Genomic DNA, 21,754 nt, shown 5'->3' on the forward strand with positions numbered 1-21,754 from the left:
GTGCCCCCCCTCTGCATGTTACACTAGTGCAGTCCGGATAGGTCTTTACAGCGTCGATCTAACGGTGTTTGTTCATTAACAGCTGTCAACCATGTCGTGTGCATGAACTCATTTACACAGCACAGTTTGTATTTTGGCCCACTGATGTGCTCCTGTTTGCGTGACAGATGTGTGTGTGTGCGCTGACCTTGAGGGCCGTGCTGTCGGGGTCGGCTCCGGCCAGATCCCGCAGTGTGTCGGAGCGGATCTCTGCCCTCAGGCGGCTCAGTTCTGCCTCGGCCTGAGCGAGGGCCTTCTCCAGCCGGCTCCTCTCCTGAGCCCAAGACTCGCGCTCACTCGAGAACAGCACCAGCTCCTGCCGACTCACGGCCTGCGAGAGGACAGACAATCAGCTTCACTTCTACAGCGCTTCGTCTTCACACGGATCAACAGGAAATCACAGAATCAGTGAGGCACACGTCATCAGATACGAGACATTACTCAGATCAATTCAGCTCAAGTTCTGTTCTTATACAATTCACTCTCTGAAAGATGGAAAGAAAAAATTTAACAAAAAAACTTAAGAGTACAAAATAAGACAGAAAAACATGAGAAAAAAAAGATAGAAAAAAGAAAAAAAGACCAAAAAAGAAAAATACGAACAAAAAAAATAGTGCTTGAGTTTTTTTTTAAATAAAGAGAAAAAGAAAAAAATAGACTGAAAAAATATAGAAATTAAGACGGACAGAAAGAACGTATTATAACTGTTGATAGCAAGCACTGCAGTGATGATTGATTGATTGATTGACTGACTGACAGATTGACTGACTGACTGATTGACTGACTGACTGATTGACTGACTGACTGATTGACTGATTGATTGACAGATTGACTGACTGATTGATTGACAGATTGACTGACTGACTGATTGATTGACAGATTGACTGACTGATAGATTGACTGATTGATTGACAGATTGACTGACTGACTGACTGATTGACAGATTGACTGACTGATTGATTGACAGATTGACTGACTGACTGATTGATTGACAGATTGACTGACTGATAGATTGACTGATTGATTGACAGATTGACTGACTGACTGATTGATTGACAGATTGACTGACTGACTGATTGATTGACAGATTGACTGACTGACTGATTGATTGACAGATTGACTGACTGACTTACTGATTGACTGATTGATTGATTGACAGATTGACTCACGCTCTCCGCGACGGCCTTCTTCTGTCTGCTTCTCCGCAGCTCGTCCTCGAGGTTCAGTAACTGGTTTCGTAAGTCGTTCTTCTCTTCTGTCAGTCGACTGACGAATCCCGTCAGCTCTGCGTTCTGGCGGAGCAAACGCTCATTCAGCAGACTAGAGGATCCTCCAGCCAGCAGAGCGGCGCTCTACACACACACACACACACACGAGAATGAATAATGCCTCCAAGGCCACATAAGCGGACTGTTTCCCTCGTGAGTGTAAATGTGCTCGCTCACCTCCGGGAGAGCAGAAGGGGCTGATGGGATATGCTGTAACAGTGACATCACATCCTGTACATTACTGTGAAGCCACGCTAGACTTTCACGGTCGGGCCCATCTCCTGATAACCTGCACACACACATAGTTGCTAAGGTGTTGCTAGGATGTTCCGAGTAGTTGTTAGTTCATTACTATGCTGTTGCTAAGGAGTTGCTATGCAATTAACAGAGTGTTCTTAATGGTTGTTGGTATATTGCTTATAAAGTGGCTATGGTGTTGCCATGCTGTTGCTAGAATGTTCTGAGTGGTTGTTAGTACATTGCTATGCAGTTGCCAAAGCACTGCTATCCAGTTGCTAGGGTGTTCTGAGTGGTTGTAGTAAATTTGAGTTCCTAAGGCGTTACTATGGTGTTCTGAGTGGTTGTAATACATTATTATTGAGTTAATAAGGCGTTGCTAGGGTGTTCAGAGTGGTAATGCTTTTTTATTGAGCTGCTAAGCCGTTTCTAGGGTGTCTTAAATGGTAGCAGATTTTTATTGAGTTTCTAAGGTGTCGCTAGGGTGTTCTGAGTGGTTGTAATACAATTTTTAATACAACCAGCAGATTTGTATTAAGTTGTTAAGGCGTTGCTAGGGTGTTTGGAGTGGTAGTATATTTTTGTTGAGTTGCTAAGGTGTTGCTAGGCTGTTCTGAGTGGTTGTAATACATTTTGAGTTGTCAAGGCTATGCTAGGGTGTTTTGAGTGGTAGTAAATGTTTTAGTTGCTAAGGCGTTTCTAGGGTGTTCCGGGTGATTGTAATACATTTTTATTGAGTTACTAAGGTGTTGCTAGGGTGTTGGATGGTTGTAATATGGTGTTTGGAGTGGTAGTACATTTTTGAGTTGCTAAGGCGTTGTTAGGGTTCTCTGAGTAGTTGTAATACAATTTGATTGAGTTGCTAAGGTGTTGCTAGGGTGTTTGTATTTATTGAGTTGCTAAGGCATTGCTAGGGTGTTTTGAGTGGTTGTAGTACATTTTGTTGAGTTGTTAAGGCACTTCTAGAGTGTTTGGAGAATTTGTAATACATTTTGAGTCGCTAAGGTGTTGCTGTGGAGTTCTGAGTGGTTGTAGTACATTTTTGTTGAGTTACTAAGGCGTTGCTAGGGTGTTTGGAGTGGTAGTACATTTGAGTTGCTAAGGCGTTGCTATAGTGTTTTGAGTGGTTGTAGTACATTTTTGTTGAGTTGCTAAGGTGTTTTAAGGGTGTTCTGAGTGATTGTAATAAAATTGTATTGAGTTGCTAAGGCGTTGCTAGGGTGTTTTGAGTGGTTGTAGTACATTTTCTGAGTCGCTAAGGCATTTCTAGGGTGTCTGATCACTTTGTAAAGTATCAATACTTTTGTGACATCACTAACTGTAACTGTGAGCAGCAGAGAGTCGATGTGTGGAGTCGTACCTGCCCGGGGTTTCGCTGGTCAGGCTGTTGATCCTGGCGGCGATGAGCTGCAGTCGGCTGAGGATGGGGTCGGTGTGCTTGGGCTCCGGGTTCTGACCAGCGTCTGCCGTCTCCTGCTGCAACACCCAGTCCCGGGTTCGATCCGCAGGCCGAGCGTCTCTCAGCTTCTCCTCCAGCTCTCTCACTCTCTCCTGCAGTCGGTGTCTCTCTCCCTCCAGCTCTCTCTCTCTCTCCTGCAGTCGGTGTCTCTCTCCCTCGAGTCTCCTGACGGTGTCTCTCTCAGCGTTCAGCTCCGCCCGCAGCTCCTCCACCCGTCGCCCCAGTGCATTCTGGTCCTGCTGAAGTGTAGACCTCTCCTCATCCCGCTGTCGTTTGCGCTGCAGCGCGTCCAGTTTGTGCTTCTCCAGCTCCTCCAGCATCTGCACCACCTGCGCCTGCTTCTCCACCAGCTGCGCCTGCAGGACAGACTCCACCGACTCCGCCTGCGCACAGCCACACCTCACAGTCACTACATGCTGCTGGTGGAGCGCAGCACACAATTCAACTAAGACTAACTGAAAACAAATACACACATTACAAGCAGAGATGAAAACTGAATAACAAAGTCTAACACTATTATTCAGGTACAGAAATTAATAATTAAGCCTCAATGTAAAATAACCCTGTTTGTTCACTGTAGGATTAAATCTAGTTTCATCTTTGTTAATACAGCTTTTGTTGTTTTATTAACATTAGTGACAGACGACAGCAGGAATATTAGGCTGCCGTCACTTTAAGAGCGAATAAAACTAACAACATCCGTTTCTTTCTCAACTGTTCAAATATGAGAGAACCAAGAGAACACTTGCTGAGACGGGCACATAAACACCACATTATGTTTAAATACCCATTGAAGGGCAAGCAAACGTGTGTCTCTCTCACACACAGATAACGTGCAAGTCCCGATTCTCGCCTCTTCTTCTGCGTTTAAAATGGTTTGAATGTGTAAATCGGCAAGACAAAACACGTCCAGATGATAAACTTTCACTCTATGATGGTTTCATTTAACAGTTGATCTGCGAATCACACGCGTGCCGAACCGTAGGGTATATTTGTTGAATATTCCTCAACTGTTTGTTCCACCCCGACAACTTGCGGTGTTTATTTAAGGAACTAAACATGTGTGGCGTCTCTGGTTACCTGGCTGCAGTCGGCCTCGGCCTGCACGAGTGTGTGTGTCCCAGAATCCTGTGTGTTTGAGGCGGAGCTCGTGTGGACCCGCCGGAGCAGTTGTGCGTTGAGCTCCTTCTCTTTCTCTAGAGCACTGCTGATCTCTGCGGCCCGAGCTCTCTGAGCGTCCAACTGAACCTGCACACACACACACACACACGCACAGGCACAGACGCACGCACAGGCACAGACACACACACACACACACACGCACACACACACGCACGCACGCACAGACACGCACACACACACGCACAGACACACACACGCGCACACACACAGACACACACGTTAATTTTGACAGCACATTTTCATTTAGTTGTAGTAATCTGAAAAAGTTATAGTCTAAAACTATTCAATTCAATCAAATCTAATTATTGTAATGCATCCATTTAGAATTTCTCAAAAATGTCCAAACCCACGATAGACTCCCGGATAAAACATCTACTGACCTGTTAATATGAATGATTTTAAAGTTTGTATATATAAAGTTTAAATAAATAATTTAATTAAGTAAAACCACTTCTACAGTAGAACACGGTCTTCTTTTCTATTAATGATATGCATTCTCTTGCTTACGACAACTTGCACACATCATTCTTTATTCTTTCAAGCAAACATATTTATTTGTATAAATTAAAGTAAAACTATTAGGGAATGCTTTTCTCTTTTGTTGTTTGATTAATATGACGGCATTAGGTTTATTACGCACTGTCACTTTAAGAGTGAATGCACGGATCCGATGCACATCCGAGAACAACGACAACAAGCGCGGCTCACATCACTTCAGTTTCTACTAGCGGTGCGAACACAACCAGGAAAACGTTCCTAAGGGAGCCATTAGTTCTCGGGGAACCGTCCCGGTGGCTCGGTACCCGGTGCGAAAGCCCCTGCTGAGCTGCCTCGACCCAAACTCATGACGTGTGTTAGCGTGCACACACCTGCAGCTCTGAGGAGGCGCCGGCCTCTCGCTCCTGATCTCTGAGCTGAGCTGAAGTCTCTCTCTCTCTCTCCAGGGCGATCGACAGCTCAAACACACGCCCCCGCTGATCTTCCAGAGCCAGTTTAAGATCCTGCAGAGACCAATAACACATCAACACCATCAGTCCATGAGCACATCAACCCAGCCGTCTCCATCGGCTCTGTATTTTTTGTTATTAGTCAGAAATGACAAGGAGGCAGCTTCACACAGTACAGAGTCAATGGAGACGTTTGGATTGATTTCCCCCCCGGTGTGGGCGTGGCCTAAATGCGCTCGGCCTCTATGGCCTCTCCCTGTGATTGACAGATGGTTTACCTCCACTTCCTCTCTCTCGCTCTCCTGCTTCCGGTCAGACTTGCACTTCTCCTTCTCGTACGCCCACTGCAGTTCTCTCGCTCTCTTCTGCTCGTGTGCCAGTGTGTCGTTCAGTGTGTCGACCTCAGCGGCCTTCAGCGAGACCTCCACCCTGCCACACACACACAACATGTATTTCTGTGAGTGAATGCAGCACAATCGTGAACATTAATGCACAACTTTAAAGGAGATTTTCTCAATGTTTAGATTTTTTTGCTCCTCAGATTCCAGATTTACAATAGTTGTGTCTCGACCAAATATTGTCCTATCCTAACAAACCACACATCAACTCTAAATTTCAGAAAATTGACCCATGTGACTGGTTTTGTGGTCCAGGGTCACATTAAATATACAAAAAAAAAAAAAAAAGTAAATATACAGAAACTGATTTATATTATTTACATATTATATTATTTATATAAATTATTACATATTATATATTTTGTTATTTATAATAGAATAGAATATTCTAAATTATTTATAATTATTTATATATTACTTTACTAGTTTATATTAAAAAAATGTATGTATAAAATACATGTAAATTACAAATAATATTCTAGATAACATTTATATATATGTATATTATGTTAATATATTACTTTACTCGTTTATATACACGTATTTTACAAATAACATTTAAATATTATTTTATAATAATTATATAATAATTTTATTATATTATTTGACTAATTTATATAATTATAATGTTATGTAATAATAATTCATCAAATTTTTATAGCGCTTTTCTTAGCACTCAAAGCGCTTTACATAGAAGAGGGGAATGTATGTATATATATATATATATATATGAAATAAATATAATGCAAATTGCAAATAAAAATATTATAAATACACATATTTTCTAAATTATTATGAATTATATTTATATTTTACTTTACTCATTTATATAATTCTAGGTAACATATATATATATAATATATAATAATTGTTTTTTATATTATTTTATAATAATAAATATATGTATATATATTATATATAATATATAAGTATATTTTATATATTTATAGAAGTATATTTTATATATATTATATACACATTATATATTACACATCACAACACTTATATTACTATATACATATATTACATATATTATATAAATATAAATGATGTTGTATATATATATATATATAATGCAAACTACAAATAATAATATTATGCGTGTCTCTGTGTGTGTGTGTGTGTGTGTGTTACCTGAGTGTGTCGAGCTCTCTCAGGTGTTTGTGTTGTGACTGTACAGCGCTCTCTAGCTGTAGTTTAGTCTGGCTCAGTTCAGTCTTGATGTCCTCCAGTCGATCAGAGCCGGACCCGACCGCTGTGCCGACCAGCGCCGCTTCTGCCTCGCTCACGCTCTCCGCTCCTGAAGAACACGGGGAAAAACCTTCATGAAGCGGAAGCTGAAGATAATCTTCCCAGAAGCCTTTACCACTGAAACACCAGCAGCACAACCGAGCCAGAACGAGTCTCGTGAGCTGTTTAATGCAGAGTCAGTGTGTGTCGTACCGGCAGTGTCCACATGGTGGCGCTGTGTGTGTGCAGACGTGAGTGTGTGTAGCTGAGCTCTGAGCTGATGGATCTCCGAGCGCAGGCTGCTTCTGTCCGCCGAGCTCAACACACACATGCCCTCGCTGTGCCGGGCGTCCTGCGCACAACACACAACATCAGAACACAACACACAACATCAGAACACAACACACAACATCAGAACACACAACAGCACACAACACACACATCAGACAACAACACACAACATCAGACAACACACACAACACCAGACAACAACACACAACATCAGACAACAACACACAACAGCACACAACAACACACAACATCAGACAACACACACATCAGACAACAACACACAACATCAGACAACACACACAACACCAGACAACAACACACAACATCAGACAACAACACACAACATCAGACAACAACACACGACACACAACATCAGAACACAACACACAACATCAGAACACAACACACAACATCAGAACACACAACATCAGAACACAACACACAACATCAGAACACAACACACAACATCAGACAACACCAGACAACAACACACAACATCAGACAGCACACAACACCAGACAACAACACACAACATCAGAACACAACACACAACATCAGACAACATCAGAACACAACACACAACATCAGAACACAACACACAACATCAGACAACAACACACAACATCACACAACAACACACAACACACAACATCAGACAACAACACACAACATCAGACAACAACACACAACACACAACATCAGACAACAACACACAACATCAGACAACAACACACAACATCAGACAACAACACACAACATCAGACAACAACACACAACAACACACAACAACACACAACATCAGAACACAACACACAACATCAGAACACAACACACAACATCAGACAACAACACACAACATCACACAACAACACACAACACACAACATCAGACAACAACACACAACATCAGACAACAACACACAACACACAACATCAGACAACAACACACAACATCAGACAACAACACACAACATCAGACAACAACACACAACATCAGACAACAACACACAACATCACACAACAACACACAACATCAGACAACAACACACAACATCAGACAACAACACACAACACACAACATCAGAACACAACACACAACATCAGACAACACCAGACAACAACACACAACATCAGACAGCACACAACACCAGACAACAACACACAACATCAGAACACAACACACAACATCAGACAACATCAGAACACAACACACAACATCAGAACACAACACACAACATCAGACAACAACACACAACAACACACAACACACAACATCAGACAACAACACACAACATCAGACAACAACACACAACACACAACAACACACAACACACAACATCAGACAACAACACACAACACACAACATCAGACAACAACACACAACAGCACACAACACACAACATCAGACAACAACACACAACAACACACGACACACAACATCAGACAACAACAGGTTAGAACATCTCCTACTCTCAGTTCAGAAGGAGTTAAACACTTATTTATAAAAAAACTAAAAAAACTCTTTGAAAATAATTTTTCCTTAGCTTTTAATAATGTGTTGTAATAATTACCTATTGTGGTTTTTGAAAGTGCTCTAGAAATAAAGTTGAGTTTATACCGGATCAACATCCATCACTTTTAAATCACTTCTAAAAACGCACTTCCATAATGAAGGCCGGTTGGTTTTACTATTTTCCATCGAGTCTGATACTGTTTTTTGCCACTCATGGTTCTTTCTATTATATATATATATATTAAAAAACCCCGCAATATATATATTTTTTACATATATTTTAAGTAATTTTTTTTCATGGTTTTAGTTGTAGTGAACCATAATAACCCTGTTATTAATAATAACTCTTGCTCTATCAACATACAGTAACAGTGAGTAAGTGATGAATGCCGTATATAAATCAGAGAAACCCAACGCCTGTCAATCCCACACACAGCCATCATGTGACGGACGACTGGCGTGGCGTATGCTAACCTGCTCAGCTAGCGCTCTCTCCAGCTGGTTGAGGTGAACGACGGCGTCAGCGGTGTCCAGTCGCTCCAGGTGTGAGTATAAAACACTCTTCAGCACGTCTCGCTCATGGACAAACACCTGCTGAACGGCCGACAGCAGCTCCGCTCGCCAGTCCCCGTCGACCTGCACACACACACACACACACGGACACACGGACACACGCACGCACACACACACTGTTATTTTACATTTGATTAAAGTCTCTGTACCTGAAAATCTTAAAACACAGTTTATTTCTATCATATAATTGTTCAGTTGTGTTTATTTGTTGCGATTGCTAATTTTTGATTTGTTCTTTTTTAATTCCTACTTGTCTTTAATAATGCTTGAAGTGTATATTAGTTCGGCTAGTTGTTTATAAACCACAGGCAAACGTCCCCGCTGCAGGTGAATGCTCGGGAACGCTGCTCACCTGTGTGTGTGTCTGCAGTGTGCTGACGAGGAGCTTGAGCGACTCCACGGTGTGTATGAGGGCGTCCCTCTCGCTGCTCCAGGCCTGAGCTGCGGGTCGGTCCGCTTCACACAGCGGCAGCTCCGAGAGCGACAGCACCTGCATGCCCTCCTGATGGACCTCGCGCAGCAGACTCTGGGGGAGGACAGACACACACACACTGAAGACTCTGGGGGAGGACAGGGTCACACACACACACTGAGGAACGCAATTACAGGACAACTGACCATATATTTAAGAATATACCGTATTTTTTTCATAGTTTGGCTGGTCCTGCGACTTATAGTCAGGTGCCTTGCCTTGCCTATATCAAAATTAATTCATACTGACTGAGATGAACCAAGAGAAACATTACCGTCTACAGCCGCGAGAGGGCGCTCTAGTTAGCGGAGTTGTTCAGAAGCGACACAGAGGAAGAAGAGTTCAGTGTTGAGGAGTGAGATCGGGAGCTTGGTGAACTTGCTGACCGGTAACTTGTTGGACTCGCTGGCTAATGTTAGTTTAGCCTATTCAGCCTCAGGTATATGTTCTGTGTGCTGTTGTGCAGCTGAATAACTGTTAATGTGTTACGCTAACACACCGGACACTATTCAGCTGTTGTTCTGTGTGCTGTTGTGCAGCTGAATAACCTTTCCAGATTAAATGTCTGTTCTTGGTCTTGGATTTTGTGAAATAAATTTCTAAATAAATGTGACTTATAGTCCAGTGCGACTTATATATGTTTTTTCCTCTTCATGACGCATTTTTTGACTGATGCGACTTATAGTCCGGAAAATACGGTATATTAAATACAGAGTTTATAATGGTTATTATTGTTCAATAAATAATTGTTTATATTATACAGGGTTTCCACACATTGGTTAACTTTAAATTCAAGGACTTTCCCGGTCCAATACCCTCAAATCTTAATGTGGGGACACGTATCAAGTGAGAGCAAGGTCACATCGTATTGTAAGATACATTGTTACAGTTTTGCACAAGTGAACGTCATGGCAACGTACAACACAAAGTACCTCACGCGGGAAACACTGAACATAACGCGTAAATGCGAGTAACTAACGTAAATCAAGCAAGCTAGTGCGCATAGGCCAGGAAGTGTTGGAGAAATAACACCGGAGGGAATATGGCATTTTTTCCAGAAAACTTCTTCAGATTCAGGCACATTCGAGGACCTGTGTCTGCGTGTTTCTTTGCAATCACAAACTTTCCAGGATTGCAAGGACCCGTGGGAACCCTGATTATAACGTTGGCGTACTTCATATCCAGAACCGGTAGTTCATCAGACGGGCAGCAGTGTTAACATAGCGTGAAAATATTATATTTGTTTTTCCGAAAAAATATAACTTTTTCATGTATACTGTATTTCAATAAGTAAAGCTTCATAAATATGTCAGTTTTCAATGGGTTTTCCAGGACTTCAATAAAAAAAGAGACAAATTCAAGTACTTTTAGCACCTTGTACGAACCCTGTGAGGGTCACGGTTCAGCTCGTTATTATATTATTATGTTGTAATATATTATAAGCTCACCTTGATGCGGTCTGGCAGGAGGTCCGGCTCCGTGTCTCGGCGCGCGCCCTCAGGTGTGCTTCTGTTCTCCGGCAGGTGAGGCGGATCGAAACCGGTGCGCTGGCTCCAGTCTGAACTGCTGTCTGTTACACACACACACACACAATTATGACAAAATTAATGAAAGTTATTCTTCTAGTCAGCAAGAACACATTAAACTGATCAGAAAGTGCCAGTAAAGACATTTATAATGTTACAAAAAATTATATTTTCAAATAAATGCTGTTTTTGAACTTTCTATTCATCAATGAATCCTGAGAATTCAGTTTCCAACACTGATGATAATCATAAATGTGTCATGAGCATCAGATCATCATATTATACTTATTTCTGAAGGTATCATGTGACACTGAAAACTGGAGTAATGAAGCTGAAAATTCAGCTTTGATCACAGGAATAAATAACATTTTACTGTATATTCACATATATAATTAGCCTGGCTCCGGCCTCCTACGTGCTTCCGCTCAATTTTCATTTTCCTTCAGAACTACGTCTGGGTCTGTGGTGTATTCTTGGGTTTCCTCCAGTCAATTTTTAACCGGTCCAATCAGCGAACAGAGGGAGTGGCTGAGAACGATGACGGTGAGGTTGTGCGCTAGTTTGAGTCGTCATACGTCACGACCAAACGTTAGCGATTGGTTATGGCAGATCCAATAGTTTTAAACTTCAACAGAGTACCCGCCTTCAAGGAAGTTAACGCTTGTCAATGAAGAGAGGCCAGACTCTGTACAAATGAAATGTACGAGCATCTGATAGAACCAGGCTAATATATAATAGCAGAAGAGCTGAATTGATCCACACTCTTGAATGGAAGAGTAAATAACCCAGAACATCTCACCGCTGGCGTATCCATCTTTAAACGCAGAGGTCGCGGGACGCTCTGACCTCGCCGCGGGACCCTGAGAACACACACAATTTAAATTAAACACGTTTATTTTAATTTATAGGTGAAGTTTAAAAACTGATTTCCCCCCCCTTTAAAATGTATGGTTTTATTGTGAATGATTCATCAATGTTATTTAAAATTAACAAAATCTCTATTTTAATAATCACTGATCAAGATGTAATAACATCCTCAACTTCTACAACAAGTTTTATTTTATTTATTTTACACGTAATGAAGTGTCATGTGACGAGTGATGCACTGAAGTTATGTCACGTAAAATCACATTTCCCTCAGGAAAGCTATTCAGAGACCATAAACTCGATAGTAAGCTAGAACAATAACTAGCATTTTGATTCATATATGCATTATATTACATATTCATTATATTTTTTCTTAACCTGCTCTTTATTATGTAATGTTTGTTTGAATAAAACTATCATGAAAACTAGTTTTTAATACAGAGACAGACACCCTTTATATATTTATATTTCAACAACAAACAGGAGTAGAAACATAAATATACACGTGTTATATCAAAGTTGATAATTAAAATATTTTTATACAGATAATCAAGGTGTGTGTGTGTGTGTGTGTGTGTGTGTGTGTGACCTCGGTGAGCTTGTGGATGGCGTCCCGCAGCGCTCGGCTCTCGAGCTCCAGCTGCTGGTTCTCCCGCCTCAAGCTCTCGCTCTCGGAGATGTGCCGCGCCTCCATGTCCATGATCTCGGCCGCGTGCAGCTCCTGCATCTGCACGATCTTCTCCGAGAAGCCCGAGATCACCTCCTGCACGTCCTCGGCTCTGCACGGCTCGGTCTGCGCGCTGGCGCTCACACGCGGCTGAGACCTGCTCTCTGATTGGTCCGTGGAGGTTCGGTGAGGAAGAGGCTTGTCTTTACTTGCGTCAGCACTTTTGTTTATCTCATGATGCTCTCTGTTGTCTCCGTTTTTCCCTGCTTTCGTTTTAGGCTGAGACGGCGGTTGTTGTGGAGGCTCCTCAGATTTGGCCAAAGCGATCTGCAGTTCGTGAACTTTGACCCTCAGCTCAGCAATGGACACGTCTCTGACCTGAGAGAGACACGAAGAGAAGAGTTACTTCTATGAAAGATCTGGAGTTCAGGTTTTAGCCTTTAGTTCTGTGTAAAAGAACATCTGGCAAAAAAAAAATTTAAAAAATTAAAAATCTAAATAAAACGCTAACTAAAAAATATAATCATACGAATGTAAAATTTTTATTTAATTATATTTTTATTTTATTTTAAAATTAACTTTTTTAAATTATAAAAATGTACAATTAAAATAAATAAACAATTAAAACAAATAATACTTGCTAAAATTATTTAATGTAAATCAAATAAAATGTAAATGTAATGTATCAAATGTAAAATAAAATAAATAAAACACTACAAATTAATTAAATCAAAAATTTAAAATTAAATTTTAAAAGGGAAATAAAACAATTAAAATAAGTAAATTCTTAAAAAATCTAAATAAAACACTTGCTAAAATGTATTAAATCATAAACGTGAATTAAAATAAAATAAACAAAAATAGAAAATTAAAATAAAACACTTACTAAGAACGTATTAAATCATGAAAATTAAAATATTTTTTATCAAAATAAAACTCCTAGTAAAAATTAATAAAACAAGATGAATGTAAAGTTTAAATAAATAAATAATTTAAAAATAAAAAAGAATGAAAAAAAAATTATATTAAATTTTTTTTTTAAATAAATATATAAAAAAACCACAAAAATGATTAAAACACTAAAATGTAAAATTAAAATAAACAATTTTAAAATAAAAAGATTACATTAATGTTGATGAGAGATTTTCAAACTGGGATCTTAAATATCTAAGGATAAATGTAACAAAATTAAAAAACACTTCCAGAACACGAGTTCCAGAACCTTTTTTTTTAATCATTGTTTTACATGTTGGACGGTTTTTGTGTGAGAGATCAGATTAACGTTTCACAGTTTGATAATTTTAAATATTCGGCCACTCCATCAGGATCACATGAGGTTCTGGCGGCTCGAGTACCTCGATCTCTTCCTGCAGTTTGAGGCTTCTCTCCCTGAAGCTGCTCAGCTGCTCTTTGGTGGCGGCCGCTTGACCTTTGACCTCCTGCAGCTCCTGTAGTGTGTCCGACGCTTGACCTTTGACCTCCTGCAGCTCCTGTAGCAGCTCATCTGTGGACTGATCTCCCTCTCGTGAGGCCTGCAGAGAAACCAATCAAAGGTTAAAGGTCATAAGCCTCGATGCCGTCGCATCAGGCCGTGTGCGGAGAGTGCGTCTCACCCTGTGCAGCTGATCCTTCAGCAGAGCGATGCTCATTTCTCTCTCCTTCACAAACAAAGAACAGGAATAATGAGCCACACATTCAGAAATGAGCCGAGATCCGTCTGAAAACAGGGAAAGCGTTGGATACCTGGAGCAGCTCCTGCAGCCTGACGCTCTGACCTTTGACCTCCTGCAGCTCCTGTCGTGTGGCGGACTCTAGACCTTTGACCTCCTGCAGCTCCTGTCGTGTGGCGGACTCTTGACCTTTGACCTCCTGCAGCTCCTGTCGTGTGGCAGACGCTTGAACTTTGACCTCCTGCAGCTCCTGTCGTGTGGCGGACTCTTGACCTTTGACCTCCTGCAGCTCCTGTCGTGTGGCAGACGCTTGAACTTTGACCTCCTGCAGCTCCTGGAGAAGTTTCGCTGTCTTGGCGCCATCTTCGTCACGTGAACCCGCTTGGACCTGCAGGTGACAAACGAAAGGAAGGTTTAGCGCTGAGCAGATCTAATGTGCGCTCGCGTTTGTTTGCTACAGCTATATTCATTGTAAAAATATAAATAACTAAACTAAAACAAGCGTGTGTGAGTCTCTACCTGGCTGAGGGCCGTCTGAAGCTGCGTGATCCTGCTCTCCTTCATCTGGTGGAGAAACAGCACACGATTAAAGCCACACAGCAGAGTTCACACACACAATTGTTCTGTTTAAAAGGGTCACATCATCATTAGTTCTTCAGAGCGGGTGCTACACTCGTACAAATAAAACCATAAATCAATATTTCTAATACTTCAAATTCCTGTTTAGCTCAACTTGAACTTGAAGTATAAAATAACTTTATAATTTTTTAAAATAAAAATGTATACAAACTAGAAAGACATTTGAAAAACTAATAAAAATGACATAAATGCAACAAAACCACTAAAACTTGAAAACAGAAAATGTACACATAAAAAAAAAATCAGAAAAAAAAGCGAGTTTATTGTTTAAAGGGACAGTTCACCCGCCAAAAATTAAATTAGCCCATGATTTACTCTCCCTCAAGTCAGGACATGTGTAATATAACTCTGATTGTGTTCGTCTGACAGAAGAATGTCATATACACTAGCATGGCTTGAGGGAGAGTAAATCATGGGCTAATGTTCAGTTTTGGGTGAACTGTCCCATTAAACAGAAAAATACTCTTGCTCTCTCTTTGAGTAAGGTTATGTTTCTGACCCAATTGGCAGATTTTTGTTCTTTTTTAATTTTGATCAATCTGTTAGAAAACAAGAGCTAATATCGTGAGGTAATTACAGTGGGAGACTCATTTCTGGCAGGATTTGGCGTTTGTACCTCGATGTCCTCCTGAAGCTTGAGGCTCAGTTCTCTGTAGCGGGTCAGCTCCTCGCTCGTGGACGCGGCTTGACCTTTGACCTCCTGCAGCAGCTCGGACAGCGGCCGACCGTCCTCGCCGGACTCCTGCGTGTGACAGACGCTCGTGAGGTGACGGCAGACACTAGTGTTATGAGTAGAGCTGCACAACTAATCGCAATACAACCGGAATCGTGATATTCTTAGTAAAATCACAGGCTGAGATTTAATTCAGTAAATGTGTGTGCGCTGCATGTGTCAGAGAGAAGCGGCAATTTGTTTATTTACACGCGCTGTTTCTGAGTTTGAGTTGCTAATAATGTGCATTTGAGAACGAAACAAGCGCCAAACTTCTCAATCTTGTAATGAAAAAATAAACAGGCTGTGGTCAACAAAAGTTTTTTTTTTTTTTTTATAAAAGCGTATAGTTTAACATTTGAAAATTAAGAAAATGTTTGGCCTAAAAAATGCGTGACATCACTTAGAGCACCTTTAAATATATATTATTTATAAGTATAAATATATTTTTATAGATATACAATTTTTTATTTAACAGTGAAATATAACAATTCGTAATATAAATTATTTTAATATTTATTTAGTAATAATGGTAACACTTTACAATAATGTCTCATTTGTTAACATTAGTTACTGCATGAACTACCAAGAGCAATATTTTACTGCATTATTAATCAATGTTTGTTAATAAAATGGTTTATGATAGTTCACAGTTTATTAACTAAAGTTAACAGATGCAACTCTTGATCTTAAAAATGACATCAACATTAAGATTAATAAATGCTGTAGAAGTATTGTTCGTTGTTAATTCATGTTAACTAATGTAGTTAACTAATGAAACTTTATTGTAAAGTGTTACTGTAATGATAATAATTATAACAACAATAATAATAATTTTTTATGGTAATATTGATGTTTAATCACAAATTTGATGGCCAAATTGTGCAGCCCTAAAAACAAGCACAGCAAACCTGGAGCATTTTCTTTCAATAGCAATCGCTATTTTAAAACAAAAACATTTTTATAATTTTATCAAATTGTGCAGCCCTTGATTGCATTTAGATTTATATCTCTGGCAGACGCTTTCATCCAAAAGCAACTTGCGTTGCACTGAAGGTACACTTCAGCTTATGCATTCCCTGAAAATCATACGCAGAACTTCATCATTGCGAGTGACTGTTTGAACTACATCTTAATATAGTAAATGACCTCATTAGCAAAATACAGTAAACTGTGACATAATATACCCAAAACTCTTCATACAGTGACTACCAGTAAAAGGTATAACATTTTGGGGCCAGAAATGATTGGGCCACTTTGAGCTGATCATGTTTTCTTCAGTGTTTTGTCTGTAATTGCTAATGTTTATTTGCTCTTTTCACACACACACACTGAACACACTGAAGCATTGCTTGGTCACTGGTGGAGCTAAACTGGTATTATCTAATTGTGTAGTTAAATTTACCAGCTGACAGATATTCAACATAATTCATGTGTGAGACAGTCTAACAGAAGGATGGACAAAACCTGTCAGATATCAACGGAGTTCTGCTCATATTTTATTACCGTTTTCTAAACTATAGCGAGTAAACTGTGATGATGTGAGAGATGTTGAAGGAGAATGACGCACCTCAGCGATCAGCGGCGGCCTGTGATAGGTCGGTTTGGTTCTCATCTGGTTCAGTATGTCCATCATCACGGCTAACCTCCTCTCGTACTCCACCACCTCGTCCTCGGAGCTGCACAGCATCTGTTTCTGCAGCTCCTGGTCCTTCTGCATCTGGCTCAACCCCTCCTCCAGCTCCTTCAGCTTCTCCGTCAGCAGGACCGGCCCGTGTGGCGACGCCCTGGCGCCCCTCATCGCTTCTCCAGCGGGGGCGTCGCCTCTAAGATCTTTGGTTTGCTTCTGCACGGCTCCTAGCTGAGCTTGACTGACCAGAACGGCGGCCACTTTCTCCCTGAGTTTGTCCTCTAGCTCGGCGACTCTAGCGTGGAGAGTGTCGGCGTCCGTTCGTGCTAGTTCCACGTTTCGCTTGCAAGCGCGCAGCTCCGAGTCCTTCTCCTCCATTGACGCCTCGAGCTCCTCCACGCGCCGGCTCAAACTCCTCACCCGTGAGCCGGCGCTCTCCTCCAGCGCCTGAACCTGCGCCTGCACCACCACGAACGCCGCCGTCTTCTCCCTCAGCGCCTCCTCCAGCTCCACTAGCGTCTCCTCGCGCAGCCGCTCGTATTTGCTACGCAGCGAGCCGTGTTCGGATTTCAGCGTGTCGAGCTCGGTCTCGACTTCATCCATTTTCTGCTTCATCTCGTGGCTCTCGTCTCTGGGCTCGTCCTTGCGCTCGATGTGCGACAGCTCCTGCTGGAGTGTCTCGATGACGGCGTTGAGCTGCTCCACCTCCTCCTCGCGGTTCCTCTTCAGTCGCTCCTGTTCGCTACGCAAGCGCTCAACCTGCGCCTCCAGATCCAGGAGAACCTCCTCTTTCTGCTCCAACGCCTGCACACACACACACACACACACACACATCAGCTCGGGGTTCATCTCAACGTCTCTCAAACCAAGCGTTCACACAAGTATTCCGCTGTTTCCTAAACAATTAAAGTAGATGGTGGTTTTCACTGCCATGATCAGAAAGAAAACCCAAAACGCAACATTAAAACATAAAAAAGCAAATCACAGGAACCGAAATGAAAGTTTAGTAAGTTTTGTTAGTTTGTTAGCCATCAACTCGGATCGGGTTTCATCTCAACGTCTCTCAAACCAAGCGTTCACACAAGTATTATGTTCTAAATGAGATATTTCTGCAGTTGGAGTGGGGGTGATTTTTACTGCCATGATCCGACAGGAAAACCAAAAAGCAACATTAAAATGTCGTGATGCATTTTTTTTACCAAATCACAGGAAGTTCATGTTAGTTCATGTAAACTATTGTAGATCTTAACAAATGGAATCTTATTCTAAAGTTTTACCAGTAAATTAAAACGGGTATAGTTCTCAGCCCAAAATGTACTATAATATAATATAATATAATATAATAGGGCTATAATAGGGCCCTATGAAATTTTTCATAAATTCAGTTTTATTTTTTCTCTCTATTCCATTTTATGTTTTATTAGTTAATTTTAATGGTTAAATTAATTGTCCGTAATCAAAAAGCAAGTCTAATTAAAATGTACAATTTAACAACTATTCAGTATAAGTAAAAAAAAACTATTAAATTAACTTTTTAGGGTCATATGAATCTATTTATTTTTATTTTTCCCCCCCAAATTCTATTTTTTTTATTTGATGATTTGTTTATTATTGTGTTCGACAGTATAAACCACATCCCACTTTCATCACATGATGACATTCTGTCTGAAAACTCAGTGTTTCATGTACAAAATGCAATAATAAAGGGTTGGAACAACACAAGGGTGAGTAAATGATGACAAAATTTTCATTTTTGAAGATATATTCCTTTAAAACAGTGATATTTGTGCGTCACATGGTTAAGCAGGTCACCTGACCTGTCTGACTGGGTGTGTGTGTGTAACCGTCGTTCACTCGCCACAAAAGAATTTGAGGCATTTTAATTTAGACGTGAAACACCCTTTGAGTCAAATATATAATTTACAAGAAAATCCTAAAGGAATATTTCATCCAAATATGACAATTTTGTCATCTTAACCTGTAGGAGTTCTTCAGGGAGAATAAAGAGGACATATTAGAGAATAAACTGGCTGCTCTTTTCCATGCAGTGACCCGGATATCTGAAAGCTATAATATGACATCAGAAGACTTGAAATATAGCAACACGAGTCACATGGACTATATTTATAATAATTTTATGCTACTTTCATGTCATTTAGACGGGCGGTTAGAGCCTGACAGTGTTGGACCCCATTCACTTCCATTGTACGGAAAAGAGCAGCGTGAACATTCTGCTTAACATCTCATGTTATGATCCACAGACAAAATATGGGTTTTCATTTTTGGGTGAACAATCTGAAGAAGGTGTGAGAGGAATTAATATAAAACACACTGCAGAACAAAATAAAAATAAAAAACCATAGCAAAATAAATCTATGAAGAAATGAATGAACCAAGAGGATTTGAGGCAGGCATTTCCATTCAACTCAATGTGAATGAAAGCACATTACACACAGTTTAAAGAATGCAATCATGATTTTGTATCATACAGTAAATTTGCAATGAAATGTTTGCACTCTTTAAACACAAGCTGATGTGTTTCGCCATTTGTGTGACTGCTACTAATAAGATGCAAAGATGAGTTTATGCAACACAAGATGGCAAAAAACAGCAGGCGGCACCAAACCGAGAGGCGACACACACACACACACACACACACACACACACACGGGTTTGACGAGTGCTGCTATATGCATATGTGTAGCACACACACTGACGGCACACATATGTATACGCGTCTTTACCTCTTCCTCAGGCTCTGTGTCCGTGTGCTGGCGTTTAACGACCTGCTCGTTAAGGACGATAATCTGCCTGTCCTTCTCCTCCAAGACCTTCAAGAGTCAAACAGCATCACATGACTCTGAATTTAGGACACGCTTGTCTGCTGGGAGGACGATTTAGGGCAGCTAGCTGACGACAGGGCTGAGATTAGCCTCGCGATGATGATGATGTCAAAAACATTTTTTGTCTTTATAACAAAGTCTTTTTGTGAACTCTTATTTTTGGTGAACTCTCACCGCTGTATACGAGATCATATACAGACACTTTTCACTGTCCAATCAATCAAGTAATTTCCCATATTTGTCAGCTTGGATATTCTGTTCTCTCTGAAATGTCATATTGCAAGAGTAAAATAGGATGCAAATGCTTCATTCTGCGTATGCTGATATTTATATGAAATTCTGACACTTGTAATGTAAATCAACGAGATCTTTATAGCAGAACAGCAGATAATAAAAATAAATATATGGCAATAATGTCTTAGTAAGATGATATTTAAATGCTCAGTTTTAGGATCTGTAGTTTTCAAAGCATATAATGCGATGCAACACAATGATGATTGACAGATGAACAAATAAACCTGATGATTATATTTGATACTCATGATTTTTATAATAAATGATGACGATGATAATCAATAAACCTGCTTCAGTCCAGCTGAAATATTAATAACAATATCAAGTTATTCTTGCGTTTCCTTGATAAAATCAGCTCACTCGTGAAACTCGAGCTGAAGGACGTTTGTACAATTATATTAAAGTACTTGATAATAGAGTCTGAACTCTCCTTCCGAGACAGAAGGACTGAGAGATTGAGTGTGACCTTAGAGATGGTCTTTACAGGGTTAAACTGGTGTGGTTTGATGGTTTCGACAGGGATGAGGATGAAACACAAACAAATGCTGACGATCAGAACAAAGAATTTGCTGCACACACACCTCTGGTAATGTATGTCAGATATAATTCTGTGTGTGTGCTCAGGTTTGTAGTAAAAACAAACAGTAACATGAGTATAAAGTGAAGTGAACAACACTCACAATGATAGAACACAAACACACACACACACACAGAACACAGTGTGGAACGAGACGTGTGTGGGCAGAAGCAAACTATGAAAATGGTTAGTGTGTGTATGTGTGTGTGTGTGTGTGTGTCTGACCTGTGTGAGGCGTGTCTGGTTCTGCTGATGGTTAGTGTGTGTGTGTGTGTGTGTGTGTGTGTGTGTGTGTGTGTGTCTGACCTGTGTGAGGTGGGTCTGGTTCTGCTGATGGTTAGTGTGTGTGTGTGTGTGTGTGTGTGTGTGTGTGTCTGACCTGTGTGAGACGTGTGTGTGTGTGTGTGTCTGACCTGTGTGAGGCGGGTCTGGTTCTGCTGATGGTTAGTGTGTGTGTGTGTGTGTCTGACCTGTGTGAGATGTGTGTGTGTGTGTGTGTGTCTGACCTGTGTGAGGCGGGTCTGGTTCTGCTGATGGTTAGTGTGTGTGTGTGTGTGTCTGACCTGTGTGAGACGTGTGTGTGTGTGTGTGTGTCTGACCTGTGTGAGGCGGGTCTGGTTCTGCTGATGGTTAGTGTGTGTGTGTGTGTGTGTGTGTGTGTGTGTGTGTGTGTGTGTGTGTGTGTGTGTGTCTGACCTGTGTGAGGCGGGTCTGGTTCTGC

At 40.7% G+C, this 21,754-nt stretch overlaps 1 protein-coding gene across 5 annotated transcripts in view; it reads right to left on the reverse strand.

Moving 5' to 3' along the window:
• The window catches only part of akap9 (A kinase (PRKA) anchor protein 9), a 112,785-nt gene that overhangs the window by 9,314 nt on the left and 81,717 nt on the right, over positions 1-21,754 (reverse strand). For 4 of the 5 annotated variants that reach the window (XM_079591200.1, XM_079591201.1, XM_079591199.1 and 1 more), the window contains 21 exons: positions 20,064-20,150; positions 17,260-18,123; positions 15,594-15,719; positions 14,858-14,902; positions 14,412-14,726; positions 14,282-14,326; positions 14,024-14,200; positions 12,591-13,046; positions 11,934-11,994; positions 11,057-11,178; positions 9,489-9,662; positions 9,038-9,199; positions 6,974-7,112; positions 6,665-6,830; positions 5,411-5,561; positions 5,055-5,186; positions 4,084-4,251; positions 2,905-3,386; positions 1,485-1,596; positions 1,209-1,391; positions 188-370 (listed from right to left, as the gene is read on the reverse strand). In XM_079591200.1, the coding sequence (XP_079447326.1) occupies positions 188-370; positions 1,209-1,391; positions 1,485-1,596; positions 2,905-3,386; positions 4,084-4,251; positions 5,055-5,186; positions 5,411-5,561; positions 6,665-6,830; positions 6,974-7,112; positions 9,038-9,199; positions 9,489-9,662; positions 11,057-11,178; positions 11,934-11,994; positions 12,591-13,046; positions 14,024-14,200; positions 14,282-14,326; positions 14,412-14,726; positions 14,858-14,902; positions 15,594-15,719; positions 17,260-18,123; positions 20,064-20,150 (4,350 nt within the window). The remainder of the gene's footprint in view (positions 1-187; positions 371-1,208; positions 1,392-1,484; positions 1,597-2,904; positions 3,387-4,083; positions 4,252-5,054; positions 5,187-5,410; positions 5,562-6,664; positions 6,831-6,973; positions 7,113-9,037; positions 9,200-9,488; positions 9,663-11,056; positions 11,179-11,933; positions 11,995-12,590; positions 13,047-14,023; positions 14,201-14,281; positions 14,327-14,411; positions 14,727-14,857; positions 14,903-15,593; positions 15,720-17,259; positions 18,124-20,063; positions 20,151-21,754) is intronic. The other variant, XM_079591203.1, reaches the window with a different exon arrangement.

The sequence above is a fragment of the Phoxinus phoxinus genome, assembly GCF_949152265.1.
Source record: "Phoxinus phoxinus genome assembly, chromosome: 19".
Classification (NCBI taxonomy): domain Eukaryota; kingdom Metazoa; phylum Chordata; class Actinopteri; order Cypriniformes; family Leuciscidae; genus Phoxinus; species Phoxinus phoxinus.